The sequence below is a fragment of the Diaphorina citri genome, unplaced genomic scaffold (genome assembly GCF_000475195.1).
Source record: "Diaphorina citri unplaced genomic scaffold, Diaci psyllid genome assembly version 1.1 scaffold267, whole genome shotgun sequence".
Taxonomy (NCBI): Eukaryota; Metazoa; Arthropoda; class Insecta; order Hemiptera; family Psyllidae; genus Diaphorina; species Diaphorina citri.
Genome location: NW_007377704.1, coordinates 217,440 through 233,294, shown reverse-complemented (window position 1 = coordinate 233,294; position 15,855 = coordinate 217,440). Strand labels below are relative to the sequence as shown.

The following is a 15,855-nucleotide window of genomic DNA, read 5'->3' as shown; positions in this document are numbered from 1 at the left end:
TTATTTTTAGGGGGGAAAATAATACTTTTTTACCCAAAATTCAGGACCCAGGAGGAATGCAGGTGTGGTATTATTATATCATGCTTGATCCTATGCATATGCATATGCATAATAATAACGGGTGCATATGAATCAGATTTTCTCAAAATCTCAACATAACGGGGGTTTCAAGTCATAGGTTAGTTCTAACCATAGAAGTAATGGACAACTTACCCTGAAGTGTACAAAAACATAAATTACTCTAAATCAGGTACCAAATCTGATGCCTTTTGCTTTTTCTAAAAAAGTGCTATAGTTACTACATGATTATAATAATTAGTACAATTTCGATGAGAGTGAGAGGTTCGAGGAAGAAGTTGAGATTGATTGAGTGTGAGGACGGAGCAGGAATGGTACAGTAACTGTTGGAGAATTGAATAAAATAATTAATTTTGTCGTTCTTATCGCTCGTACAATAGTACATAGATATTCAGATATAAATAGAGGAATATGGAAGCACATAACTAGGCGCTTTTACTAGTGCCTATAGCTGTTTTCAAGAGGTACATAAAAGTCTTGATAAAAAAGAAATGGGTCTAAGACCTAATGTGAATGGCTGAAATGCTAACACCAGTTATCTCGGTTTTATTTTTTCCTGTAACATACCTTCTCGTTTTCAAAATAACTGAGTCCAGTTGTCCACAGTGCAGGTACCCAAAACATTCAAATTGATTTTCATAAATTTTACGACCATCAAATACATTAATCGGGTTTATTTTATTTATGCATGGACACCCGTCATTGGTACACCGTAATAATAATAACGGGTGCATATGAATCAGATTTTCTCAAAATCTCAACATAACGGGGGTTTCAAGTCATAGGTTAGTTCTAACCATACATATTTGAGTTTCCGGCTTTTGATTTATTTCAGAGATAACGTTACTTAATTGTAGGTATACTTTTTTTACCATCAGCTTCCTTTATTTTACAATTTTTTTAGGTGTCTAATTTTTGTCAAAAATCATAATAAAAGTAAATCATAAAACAAAGCTAATATTTTATTTTTTAATTTTAATTATGCATGAAAACTGAAAACTAACGAACATGTATACATACTCATATTAAAGTAAACTGGTAAAAAGTTTACCCTTCAGTATTGCATTTCCTTTTCAAAATATTCACTCCTTCAAATGAAGCTCTGGCGGTTTCACAATACAGAAACACTAATCTCGCCATAGGCCAGTTAACCTCGTCATAATTAAATATTTCTTCTCCTCATGGTCTAATGGGAAACTTGGAAAAAAATAAGTAGGGTTGTGCTACCTACATATCTATGTAGATATTAATAAGAGTCTACGAGACAGTACTATATGTGTCACCAGATATTGATGATGATCGATAATGAGGTGACCTCAAATATTGGTAACCCGATCTGAGCGCCAAAAAACACATTCTCAATTTGGAGAAAGTGGATGTCACCAAAGACCCATGGATTAGGTTTTTTTTCTAACACTGTCCAAATCTACATCACTTGTTCTTTTCACCCACAAACATCTACACCCATACATTTTTTTTCTCCTGTCTACATTACCTATTTTTACTTCAAACTTCAATATATTTATTTTGACACATTATCAGGAAGAATCTAAAGTTGCCATAAAATCTAAAGTTTCTTCAAACAAAGTAGTTCACTCAGCTATAACAATAGAAAAAAATGGGATTTGGCTTAAAAAGTCCTAAAATCAATTATTGGTAAGCATAATAATTTATTAATCATGCGAGAGTGTATCATACTTTCAAAGTGTGTCATAATATTAGTTTTAATATTCCAGTGAAGAGTAAAGGATATTTTTTATCGTCAGGTCTGACAATAATAGACGGATCAAAGAGCCATGAAAAACATAAACCACAAGAATTGGACCGTGTTAGGAATAATGCATGTATAAAGCTCCAGATAATTGATTTTCATAAATTTTACGACCATCAAATACATTAATCGGGTTTATTTTATTTATGCATGGACACCCGTCATTGGTACACCGTATTCGATTACTTTTGGGGAGTGGTATGTTCAATATTGTATGTATACTTTCCGTACGAAAAAGTTGCTGTTCATTAATTTAAATATTGGCAGATACTCGTAAATGTTCGAGTATCGTGAAAAAATGTCCACATAAAAGAATGAAAGCTTCTTGATTATTGGAAAAGAACATTATATTCTGGGTTCTTGCCTAGTGTATACTTAAATAATAATTCAAGTACACTCTTACGTCTTTTACCTTCCTTGTAAATTCCCTAAGAGTTAAAAAAAAATGAAATCCACTTCATATTTATTTTGTACGACACGACTTCGCTTGGGTTCCTGACTATTTTTATTGAATCGAGTTGGTGATTTTTTTATTCATCTGCAGAACATGTTACCTATCTCTTGTACCAAATCTTCCTGATAATGTTTTCGCAAGGAAACTGATTGAACGGTAATAAATTTCAACAAAATGGTGGACAGTCACCGAAATTTGGAAATCTGTGTCACCAAAGTTCATGCCCAAATGTTAGCGGAACTTTGAGTCACATTGGAAGTTGGATATTTGGCACGAAAAGAAAAAGGTGCAAGGCAAGATTTGGAAATCAAGAGAGACAATCTTTTGAAGTAGCGGTTTAGAACTGCAAAACGGCATTAAGCATGCTGAACTGATCACTTGTAAACCAATTAGTTAATTGATAAAAATGTTAGCGGAACTTTGAGTCACATTGGAAGTTGGATATTTGGCACGAAAAGAAAAAGGTGCAAGGCAAGATTTGGAAATCAAGAGAGAGAATCTTTTGAAGTAGCGGTTTGGAACTGCAAAACGGCATTAAGCATGCTGAACTGATCACTTGTAAACCAATTAGTTAATTGATAGAAATATGTATAATTGAGTGCATTACCTCCGAGTGAATATCAACAAACAGTATAGGGAAAGAATATAAATAAATATCCTCAAGATATTGTTTACTGAAGGAAAAAAAGGAACCGCTGTCCCCTAGGGCTAAGGCAATGTCCCTAGACACGTTTCACCTAGCCGTGTGAACAATATTGAAGAAAAAAACTGAATTCACCAACAAAAAGTATTTAATTCTCCCCTTGCAACAATAAAAAAAGGTTCTTTTTCAAATTTTGTATAAAAAATTGAAGGATCATGAATAAATAGCGGCTCTTGACAAGGATATAGGGGTGGGCATTTTTTCTTTTACATAAAATATAAAGCTCATGTTGAGTATTTACCTATTTACGTACGTAGTGGAGGTTAAGGAAAGGCAAAGTTTGCAAAATGATTCTCTTTTCATGAGGTAACTACAATGTATTCCGATCCCGAGATAAAGCTCCAGATGTTTAAAATCACAACTACTATCATAGACTTCATACATCATGTTGATTTTATATCCGTGACTGGAGAAATTACGATTTGAGTAAACTATGCACTAGAAATAAGAGAAAGACGCCTAAAAAATAAGTAATAATACTTCATAAATTAAGAAAAAAAAGGAGGAAATAGAAATAGGGTGTACAGTAGTAAAAGTAACTGCTCCTGTCAAAAAATATGAAGAATACGAAAGAAAATAATAATGAGGGTGAAATTGAAGATTCTGGAGATGGTGCTTACTCGAATTATTATTTGATTAAGAAGGTAATAAATGTAGGTAACGATTGTATTGTTTGGTTTGAACAGAGCCTTCAAGGTAGGTGGGTAGAATACGTCCGTTTGGTCATTTTGTTGCTGTTATTATGTGCTTGTAATAAGTTAGTAGTGAAAAACTCTGTACACATATATTCCTTGAGCCTTGAACATTTGTGAACCAATATTTCAAGATTGTAAAAATCATTTTCAATTTAATTTTGGAGAAAAAAAATCAATTGAATTTGACCAAGACCTATCCTGAACATACTAACACATATTACTTGCGTTAAACTTAGTGCAAACACAATTTATTGGTTGATTCTTCCCCTTCGAGAGGGATTAGATGATTGTGAGGAAGCAATGTGTAATCCAATATAGGAAGTGAAATTGGTAAAATTTTGTAAAAAATATTAATAACAATACAGAAGGGAGGGTAAAAAATTGTACACTTTTCCCTCGTTGTACTTCTCGCTGTACGAAGCGAAAATTAGAATAAAAATTGCATCTATTTTTATTAATAATGGGGTACATTATTGTAGTTTCCCTAAATATGAATTTTTAATTTTTGGGTAAAACTACTTAAAAAAAACCGGGATTTTTTTCTCACGATCCAGCAAAGTTCATTTCTTCAAGTGACCTTTCAGTTTCAGAAATGATTAGGCATTTTTGTCCATTGTATGATTTTTCGACATTTCCTAACGTTTTTTCCTACATAGAGAAATAATTATCTTGTTTTCGGCCAATCCTCCAGAATTGGTTTCCCCCTAAGATTTATCTTTCTCCCAAGTCGCCCCCAAACCCCCCAAAAAAGTCTTATTGTGATGGCTGATTACTCAAGATTTTTTAGGTCCATGGGAAGTGCTTTTTAGGACTGGGTTTAAGATATTCGAATAGAGAAATAATTATCTTGTTTTCGGCCAATCCTCCAGAATTGGTTTCCCCCTAAGATTTATCTTTCTCCCAAGTCGCCCCCAAACCTACCAAAAAAGTCTTATTGTGATGGCTGATTACTCAAGATTTTTAGGTCCATGGGAAGTGCTTTTTAGGACTGGGTTTAAGATATTCGCAATCACACTTCTTATCTCTTCGGTTCAATGCTTACGAATCTCCTTGGCGTTATAACATGTGTCCACCTGCTATACTTATTGCTGAAATTACGCTTGCCATAACACCAAATAGTGGAAGACCTTTTTATCCATGTATCTTTTGTATATCCCAATGTTCACACGCTATCTCAAAGGATCTTGGAGTTCCTTTCAGTCTTTTTTTTTTTCTCCCTCGACAGAAGAAAATGGCTATCTACCTCTAGTCTACTGTCCTTATGGTAGGCACCTGGGTAGTGGGTACTGTACTCTTGAAGAAAAAACTATGATTTTGGCTGGGTTGCAAATTTTACGAGCTGAATGACAAACTTTCCTTTCTTAAAATTCATAAATCAAGGTCCAGTTTTTTTTTTTTTTTTTTTTTAGAGAAGAACAAATTTTCTTTTTTTAAAATTTAAAAAAAAAGGGCCTTTTTTTTTTTTTTTTTTTTTTTTTTTTTTTTTTTACTTGTTATCAAGGTAAATGTGCAAATGCTTTTAAAGCTGGATTTATTAATTGGTGTGTACCTATAACTTAAGAATCACATAATACAAGTAGAAACCACCTGTTACGAATAATATGGCAAAAAATGGGATTTTTTTGGTTACCCAGTTACCCACAGACATTAAATTGCAAAAAAAAAAAAAAAGATAAGTGGTACCTACATACAAACGTACCTAATTTATCACAAATTAAACTAATGTCACTGTTCTGAAGTTTTTTTTTTCTTCTATGTACATATATTACATATTAGATATTAGTTATCCTTTAGTGTCAACCTTCTGAAAGCTAAGATTCTCACTGACCTTTCATGAAGGGCCTGAATAAAAGTAGACCCTGGAAAATAGTGTTGCCAAAAAAATTAGTAACGAAAAACGAACTTATACTTGACTTTATACTTACAAAGTATTAGAAAATCTCAACGGTTTTTTACTTCTTTTTCTAAAAAAATACAATCGATAGATAACAATAAAATCATCTTACTTACCTATATTTCAGAAATATGTATAAAAAATAAGTATGTAAAATTCGTTTTAAAAAAAAAAAAAAAAAAAAAAAAAAAAAAAACCCGCGTGCTTGCAGTTTTTGCAACAGTCAATAGGTATGCATATCACAAATCACACAATAACGATATGTATTAATTTATCCATATCCCGTTTTTTCTCCACCAGGAATTTTTACTTTTATTTTTTATCTTTTCCTTCTGATTCCTACGCAGCGTTTTTTGTTCACTCGGAACGCGTGCTATGTTTTTTTTTTTTTTTTTTTTAGTTCCCACCGAGGGTTTTTTGTTCCCTCGGAACCCCTTTTTTTTTTTTTTTTTTTTTTTTTTTTTTCGGCTAAAAAAAGTGTTAGCTCCATTTTTTCTTCTTCTTTGTATTAAATGAATGGATACTTTTATTTACTGAGGCTTCTGTTATTTGATTATATTCTGTTTTGACACCTACTTGCTACTCCCAACTTGGTTTAGAATGTTTAGATCTTCCTTAACCCTTCACCTGTTGAGATAGGAAGTTTGTATACATGGATACGTATACGTAGGTACTGTGCCTCCTCCATTATTTTATTTATTGTTTAAATGATAAATAATGGTTTTAGAATCTAGGTGAATAATGGTTATTTCGGCTGAATGGGTACCACAGTAAAGTAAATTAAGGAGTAGAGCATGAGTTCGAATCTTTTCGGAGGCACAAAGCCTCATTTGTTTGATTGAGAATTTGATTCCCTAATAATAGAGAAGATAAAAATTCTTTTAAAAAAAAAAAAAAAAAAAAAAAAAAAAAAAAAAACATCTGCATAATCTTGATTTTTTTTTCTTTACCTATAAAAATGCATAAAAAAAGAAGGAAAAAAACCCTCGACAAATCGGAAATAATAAAATCTCTGATTATTACAGGTAGTACATTTTTTTTTGTTTGCCATAAAAAAGAGCTTGGGTAATGGTCGTAATTGTCTTGATAAGGAAGTATAGGGAAGATCCCGTCTCCCTCCGTTATGCAAATCCTGGGTCAGGATAAACAATAGATAACCCCCCCCTGTCCCGTCTTAGTAAATGGTCTTCATCTTTCCTGTTGAAGCCTCTTCAATACTAAATGGGTCTCCTTAAGACACAGAACTTCAAATGAATCTCCTTAAAGCAAAGAACTTTAAATGGATCCCCTTGGGTACCCAACTATCTTTTGGCCTCAAAGCGATCACTCTAAAGCTGATTGAGAGGCCGACGACAAACGCCGACCCCATCTGAACATGGGAAAAGGCGAAGAATAATAGAGAAGATCTAAGGGACATGTGGTGGAGAATGCCTGAGGCAATAACTTCGCCAATTTTCCACGCGAGTCTTTTTGACACTTTGGTTTTTACTACCAATTTGAGACCCACCTCACTGATACAGAACCATTATGTCGACCATTCTACTACGGAAGCCCAAGTATGTAGATAAATACCTATAATTATGTAGGTACATCAGTGCTGATTAATTAAGCTATAAATAATGTTCCTAATTTATCTACTGTGTAATTTCTGATTAAACATCATCAGCCATATACATGTGTATCATTAATTAACTAACGGATGAGCAAAAAATCAGGACAAGGAATTTTAGAAAGTTCTGCAAAATTTTGTGAACATGAAAATCTTCGCTGGTCAAAAGAAGTGTATTGAATTTATTTTTAGCATGTATCAAGAAATGAAATACCTAGGTACATGTGATGAGAACTACATACATACCACCGCGCCGACCCGTTAGAAAATAGGGGTGCATAATGCATACTGCACATTAATATTAAGCTTAAAATGTCTAGAGAAAATCCATGAAGATAGGTGGGTATGAAGAGGAAGATGAATATCTGTAATTCATCATAGATTTTTTTCTTTCAAATTTTTGATGTTTTTTCGAATTTTTTAAAGCTTAAAAAAAAATCGTTTTTTACACTAAAAAAATCGACACAGAATTACATTTTTTGAAGCGAAAAAGGGGGGATTTCACCCTGAATTTAAAAAAAAGCCCGCGCGTGTTTAACGGGCACGAGATTAACGATTTTTTTCCCGATGTTTTCTTCTTCAGGATTTTTTTTTTTTTTTTCAACCATTTTTGGTTTTTCTGCGGAAACACAAGATGAGAGAAAAGAGATCGAAATCAGCAGATTCCTTCCCAAAGAACTTCTTGTCTGAAAATGCGGGGGTTCAATGATACGATCCCTTAACCTGTCCACATACCTAACAAGGGCAAAAATTCATTATTTTATTTAATGATTTCAAAGGACTTTCAAGAATGAGAAATCGTAAGTACTCTTAAAATTAAATTACACATAGAGGTTACTGCCAGAGGCATCCTCTACTACCTAACCCCCGAAGAGCTGTAGGTATAATTATGTAGTCAAATTATCATACAATAGCATAATTTTCATAGTTATAAAAAAGATGGGAAAATCCATTACGTACCCGTGGGTATGTAATTTAAATGGGCGAAACAAAATATGATTCCTAGACGGATCTACCCAAATAATCCAAACACAGGACCATTCCTGCAGCGAAACACATTTTGAGGAAGAGGGAGGGGGTGTTAAGTGTCATGAAGATACTTGAAACTTATTTACTTAAGCCTATAGACAGCGCAGTAGACGATTTACTTAATTCTACCCCAAAATGTTTACCCCAAATTTACTCAACAAGTGAATTATGTCTGATGTTCTATCTCCTGAATTTGAACCATATGGTGGTTGAACTGTTATTAGAAGTGCGTGGGAACCCAGACAAAGCATCGCGAGAAACAATAAGATAGCGCAAATGTTGGGGCTAGCTGATGATGGATCTCAGACTCCTGTTTCCTATCTGAAAGACCAAGTGAAATCTGTGTTCTGTCTCAGATGTGGGGGCAGAGAATCTAGAATTTAGAAATATAATAAATTAATAGGTCCTATCCTTCCTTTTTAAGGGTAGTTTTTTTTTTATTATCTTTGAGGTGTAGCACGCGTCTAGCCTTTGTTCTATGAAAAAAAAATCCAATATCTATCTTGTAGGTGCGCGACATAGGTGAGATAATAGCCAATTAAATAGATTAAAACCAACAAGAACGTCAACAACAAATACTCAATAATAATTTCCACTATAAAGCAAAATGAAATTTAATTTTGTTCTCTTTATTATATGACGAGTAATATGACCGCTTGGTAATGGTGGCTGAACAATGAAGAGAAGTTGCATCTTGTAGTTTCTTACCCAGGGAAATTCCTTCGAGGTACATTTTTGCCTTTTTATTGAAAATTGAAAAGAAAAGAATTTCCATGGAATGTGTACTTTTGTTTTTCAGTTGGGCTTTCCATTCACCCTTCGAATTATTCCCCCTGTTTAAGTCAAAACATCCTTCGATTTTTTTTTCCTCCCAAACACATTAAACAGATAAAAAAAGGAGAAGAATGAGGGGAAATTCAGGCTGTCGGAATTTTTTAAAAAATAAAAAAGCCCTTATTAATTCAATACCACTCTACCACCCCGTTTTTGTTTCGGCCAGTTTTGTAATGGATGCAGAGTTTGGAAAGAAATGCGCTCACCGAGAAAAAATATCTGCAAAAGTGATCAATTAACTGAGAATGGGTAGAATTTGGTGGTCATCTATGATATTCTGGAAAACTTTCCGCTATGTAGTGCAAGCTAAAGACTTAAATCAGAATTGTATGTTGTCACATGATGATCCTTACAGATAGTCCTTGATTATATCAAGAGATATTCAAAGTAAAAAGTTTAATACCTGGCATTCCATAATAACATAATTCTTTAAATATAACGAATTAAGATGATTTTGATTTCACACATCTGATATTAGATACGTTATCGGTTACTGACATCACAACTTGTGTAAAGTCAAGCATAAACTATTCCTAGATATTGAAAACATCAAAAATCTCACGACCTTTTGATCACAAAATGTTGACATTTTAAAAGAAATCATTTTTGGACATTGTCATAAGACATCTAGCCTTGGCTTTGACCTCAGAGATCAGAAATGGTTGAAGTATTTCTTTATTGTTGAAGTTGTATTCAGATCCCCTTGATCAATGCAATTTTTTGATTAGGGTGTAAAATATGATCGCTAAAGTTGCGTGCATTAGTTTTATGCACCTTTATTGTTGTTATTGCATATGTTTATTAAATTATTAAGGTATTGGTTGTATTAAAGGACTCCCTAAATCATTTAGCTTTCAAGTTAATCTGTTTCCCCTAATGTTCCGTTCGAGCTGACAGCGGACCATTGATAGTAACTTGAAGTTTCCTTTATCATTGTCCATTGGATAGGATAAGATATCGTACGCAGAAAAATGCAACTTCAACACGAATAATGATGAGTTGAGAACTACCAGTAGACACACTTGATACTATAACAAAATAATAAATTTCAATTAATATCAAAGGATTGTCAAAAAAAGCTTCAAAATTTTCCCAACCACAATGTTAATGATGGAGCCTATACCCGGAGATTATAGAAGTTTAAGGACAGGTCTATCCTATCACCACTCACCACTAGGAGGGACCATGGCAGAATGTGGCCCTAGGAGTCCAACAGACTACATCACTGCTCATCAGAGGCACCAGGAAGAACTTACCAAAGCAGCTCAAGCTCATAATAACAATAACAACAACAATAATTGTTACAGTAGTCCATCTTCACCTCCAACACCTTCCATAACAGGTGCCAACACAGGATCTCCTCCAGTGAGCAAGGTAAACCCAATTCAAATGCTATTGCAAGAAGTAAGAATAATTGTTACAGTAGTCCATCTTCACCTCCAACACCTTCCATAACAGGTGCCAACACAGGATCTCCTCCAGTGAGCAAGGTAAACCTAATTCAAATGCTATTGCAAGAAATAAATTTCTTCGGGAATTTTATGTGTGTTTTCCCTAAGGCCCTTTAGTCTAGGCGTTTATGAGAAAAGGTTTAAAGAAAGTGGGAATCTCATTAAACTGTGTATAGGAGAGTAAAATTGTTATCTCTTTACTTATACTGCAACTGAAAATGCATAATCATGATCAATAATAACTAAAAGTTAAAATTTGACAGTAGGGGTAATTAAGATCCTAGATCAATTCGGACTTTGGATCACTCCACACATAAACGTTTGGACATTCAGAGGAAAACGCGAAGAACCAAGCTGAAATGGTCAAGTTTTCCAATAGGTCGATAAAAAAAGGTAAAATTGATAGGTACACAAACGGATAATCCCTGATTTCGTAATTCAATTTACATGTTCTATACAAAATTACAAAGTCATTGAACTGTAATCTAATTTGTTGTTCCAAATTCCCAAATGCTATAAAAAGTAAAAGGATTTAACCATTTTCTTTTAAAAACCAAAATGTCACGGTTCATTACACAAATCGGTCATCGGTCATTTGGTGCCCAAACAAATGCCCCAAAAGAGTTCATTCACCTGACTCTAGTTTGGGGTCTCAACCTAACAAAAGGGGTAACACCCATGTAAAGGATTGGCAACCCTTTCGTGTTTACGGAAATCAAAATGTTGTGCAATCTTTTTATCAAACACTTTCATTTTCTTGTATTGCTTGACAAAAACCACATTAAAAAAAGGCCTTTTTTCAAAGTCTCCAATGAAAAGGTATTTAATAATCGTGTTTACGGAAATCAAAATGTTGTGCAATCTTTTTATCAAACACTTTCATTTTCTTGTATTGCTTGACAAAAACCACATTAAAAAAGGCCTTTTTTCAAAGTCTCCAATGAAAAGGTATTTAATAATAAGAAATAAAAGAAACATTATACGTAAGTACCTATTATTAACCATTTTAAAACGTAGAAACCGACTTTTATTGAGGGTGGATATTTTGTTTGGGTAATGTAGATTTCTGATTTGAATCGGTTAAAGATAAACGAATAGCCTCTGATGGCTAAAAGTCCATGGTATTTCATACCGGATGTAACCCAGTACTGTGGTGTATCATTAATTAACTAACGGATGAGCAAAAAATCAGGACAAGGAATTTTAGAAAGTTCTGCAAAATTTTGTGAACATGAAAATCTTCGCTGGTCAAAAGAAGTGTATTGAATTTATTTTTAGCATGTATCAAGAAATGAAATACCTAGGTACATGTGATGAGAACTACATACATACCACCGCGCCGACCCGTTAGAAAATAGGGGTGCATAATGCATACTGCACATTAATATTAAGCTTAAAATGTCTAGAGAAAATCCATGAAGATAGGTGGGTATGAAGAGGAAGATGAATATCTGTAATTCATCATAGATTTTTTTCTTTCAAATTTTTGATGTTTTTTCGAATTTTTTAAAGCTTAAAAAAAAATCGTTTTTTACACTAAAAAAATCGACACAGAATTACATTTTTTGAAGCGAAAAAGGGGGGATTTCACCCTGAATTTAAAAAAAAGCCCGCGCGTGTTTAACGGGCACGAGATTAACGATTTTTTTCCCGATGTTTTCTTCTTCAGGATTTTTTTTTTTTTTTTCAACCATTTTTGGTTTTTCTGCGGAAACACAAGATGAGAGAAAAGAGATCGAAATCAGCAGATTCCTTCCCAAAGAACTTCTTGTCTGAAAATGCGGGGGTTCAATGATACGATCCCTTAACCTGTCCACATACCTAACAAGGGCAAAAATTCATTATTTTATTTAATGATTTCAAAGGACTTTCAAGAATGAGAAATCGTAAGTACTCTTAAAATTAAATTACACATAGAGGTTACTGCCAGAGGCATCCTCTACTACCTAACCCCCGAAGAGCTGTAGGTATAATTATGTAGTCAAATTATCATACAATAGCATAATTTTCATAGTTATAAAAAAGATGGGAAACCCCCCCCCCCAAAATCTAGATTTGGATCGGTTTAAATCTTGGTGCCAAGCCTTGAGTCATCAATCTGTGATCCCTCTTTATTTAGAGTAATAAAATTTTGAAAGGTTGCATTAACCGGTCCATGGGGTCCATCAAGACAGGGCATTGGATAGGTATATAATATGCAGGCATCCAATTTTGCACCAAACCTGTCAGAGCTGATGTTACTCGACCAGTAACCTTCATGAGGTCAGTGCATCTTACTGTGCCCCAATTCATATCCAAATCTTGGAGTAAACGACTTCCAGGTACTTGCAAAATATTTGACATTTCTAGCAGATTACTGAAGGAGGTTTATATTTGGTTCCAGACATGGGTTCGAGTGAATCAGTCATACAATTTTTTTGAAGAGCTAAAATAATACATAGATTACTAGGCATCTTCCTGCATACATAAGTCTGGATGTTTAGCTATGAATATCAGCATCCCGATTCCTGAACGCAACACAAGAAGAGTTTGACATATCCAGGAACTCGCATAATACCATTAATACCTCTTTGAAAGTTCTGTAAAAAGTGACTCAGGCATCTCCACTATCAGATATTGAACTTATTGAAAATTTTGTAAAAAGTGACTCAATAGCCTAGCAATGTAACTTTGAATTTCGAGATCTCAAGCTTACGTCCTGAACTACTGAGCAAAACCAATCTACATTTGTTTGAAAGTTCTGTAAAAAGTGACTCAGGCATCTCCACTATCAGATATTGAACTTATTGAAAATTTTGTAAAAAGTGACTCAATAGCCCAGCAATGTAACTTTGAATTTCGAGATCTCAAGCTTACGTCCTGAACTACTGAGCAAAGCCAATCTACATTTCTATAGTTCAAACTACACCAATGTTTCGAATAATGGACTGAACAAATGCCAGACATGAAAAAGAGCCAAGACCTTCCACAAATTGATATCTCTTATCAGAATTATTTATCGGTATACGTACATAAAACATGATGCAGCTTTATAACATTATTACTAATATTGAGCATATTGTTCATAGGGTACTCTTTGCTTATCTGTCGAGTGTTTGTAAAGTCTCGAGCATTTTAATTTATTACGAAGAAAATTGTCAAAATGCTAACATAACAATTTACATTTACATATTTGTAACTATGCCCATGTACTTATGTACCTAAATACATTGTATTAGGCTCAGATAATTAATTAAATTAGTAAAAAGTGACTCAGGTATCTCCACTAAATAGTGTAGATATCTATCCGTAATATACATAGTTCTCCAAGAAATAGTTTAATTCATAAGAATTTTCTTCGAAGTTCTGGGCAATGGTCTATTGAGTGACATACAAAGTATAATTGGATCAATCTATTCATATGGCTTACCTGTATGTGTGATACCGTCTCCGGGAATCCAATCCAATTGATCTAATATTTAGTCCATCCCTTGTCTATTCTACATGGGGCATGTCCTGGTCAAATTCATAACATATTGAGCCTCTGTTTCTGTTTCACCCAGTCATACTTTTTTTCTCATCTCGTATAACTTCCCTGTTGACGAGGTGAACCTGTAATTTTATTGAGAAGTACCTCTAATGAGCAGGAATTATCAATAAATAATAATCAAAGCAGACATTGAATACAGTATAATGAAGAACGAAGATATCAAGTTATCAACTTCTATTGTGATCTAATATTTAGTCCATCCCTTGTCTATTCTACATGGGGCATGTCCTGGTCAAATTCATAACATATTGAGCCTCTGTTTCTGTTTTACCCAGTCATACTTTTTTCTCATCTCGTATAACTTCCCTGTTGACGAGGTGAACCTGTAATTGAGAAGTACATACCTCTAATGAGCAGGAATTATCAATAAATAATAATCAAAGCAGACATTGAATACAGTATATTGAAGAACGAAGATATCAAGTTATCAACTTCTATTAACAGTAGCTATGACTTTAGATATTTATCTGCCAGTCTCAAGTCCTGTAGGAGGAGATTACCTTCACATTCAACTGTAGAATAATACAATGTACCTGGGTACTTTGTTGAAGAAAAAAATACTCCAAAGTTTTGGGGTTTTGGACTTTAATTACATAGACTATCTACTGTAGAAATATCCTCTCTAGCTTGTCATTATTACTTTCCTTGTAAATTATTTATCTCATTTGATAGCGGGAAGACTATCTACTGTAGAAATATCCTCTCTAGCTTGTCATTATTACTTTCCTTGTAAATTATTTATCTCATTTGATAGCGGGAAGAAAAAAAGAAACGAAATTTGCATCCTAAAAAGAGTAAAAAGCTTTTTAGACGCAAATTTTGTTAAAATAAAAGAAAAAAATACCTATACATTGTAGTACGTAAATGTTTAAGTTGCGATAATGAAAAAAAAAAAATGCAATCCACAATATAACAAAAAAAAAAATAAGGGTGATAAAAAATGTACAGGAAAAAAATGGGGTAGTTTGCAAAGAGAAAGGGAGAAGCAGCTTTTTTCCCAAACCCCCGCCGTCAGCCCTTTTTTTTCATCCCTCAAAAAAGTTTGTACATTCTGTTAGTGAACTTTCCTTTTTTACTTTCAGTTTTCTTTCATTTTCCTAAGCCTTAAAAAATCTCAATTAAAATTTGTAATAAATATTTCCAATGCTTTCTCTCCTACTTCCGAAAAGAAAGTAGGAAGGTATTCCTGGATCTAGATTACACCTAGTTTTCGCCAGTTCAATTCGGGATGGTCAAATGACTTCTACTAAATACGTTTCCATCGAGATCTATTCAGATTCTCTCTCAGATCGAAGGTCAATTGAATCTTCCTAAAGATGCGCCTTTCTAAACAACGACTTCTAGGAGAGGCTCGAACCCTCGATCTCCCAATCATATGGTAAACCAACTTCTTCAGAATATGAGTACTCATCACTCGGCATGCACAAATAGAAGAAATCATTTGACGAAAACCTTTCCAAGTACAGTAGGATTTATACAGTGAATACTTAAAATAAGATTCGACCATATAAACTACCAACAGAAACAGCTCTCATATTTAAGAAGTGACACAGGCATCTCCACTAATAAACATCTGACAACCCAAATCTCTATAACACTGTGCAGAGTGATACAGGCATAGGTAATCAAAAGTGTTGCTATGGCTTTTAATGAAATCATATTTCACATTATTTGCACATGTCACATGGTTGGATCATATCAATGACTTCACAGGTTTATCAGTTGATTGAATGTAATCAAAAACATCAGAACAATTGATAACCATATCAGTTGAATCAAAATTATTGCTCACTTATTGATTGCTGGCC

The 15,855-nt window shown here is 33.7% G+C and overlaps 1 protein-coding gene and 1 long non-coding RNA gene across 7 annotated transcripts in view; one reads left to right on the top strand and one right to left on the bottom strand.

Moving 5' to 3' along the window:
• LOC113466431 overlaps positions 1-15,855 on the bottom strand; it is a 37,618-nt gene that overhangs the window by 2,207 nt on the left and 19,556 nt on the right. For 2 of the 4 annotated variants that reach the window (XR_003390822.1, XR_003390821.1), the window contains one exon: positions 13,928-14,109. This is a non-coding gene — a long non-coding RNA (uncharacterized LOC113466431). Of the gene's footprint in view, positions 1-13,927; positions 14,110-14,233; positions 14,371-15,855 lie in introns of those variants that run through there. The other 2 variants (XR_003390823.1, XR_003390824.1) reach the window with 2 other exon arrangements.
• Positions 1-15,855, top strand: part of LOC103506860 (zinc finger protein rotund-like) — a 52,816-nt gene that overhangs the window by 19,608 nt on the left and 17,353 nt on the right. Inside the window, exon 1 of one of the 3 annotated variants that reach the window (XM_026821830.1) lies at positions 10,076-10,441. The exons of the other annotated variants lie outside the window; for them this stretch is intronic. Coding sequence (XP_026677631.1) covers positions 10,169-10,441 — 273 coding nt within the window. The 5' untranslated portion in view covers positions 10,076-10,168. Of the gene's footprint in view, positions 1-10,075; positions 10,442-15,855 lie in introns of those variants that run through there. 3 annotated transcript variants of the gene reach the window in all.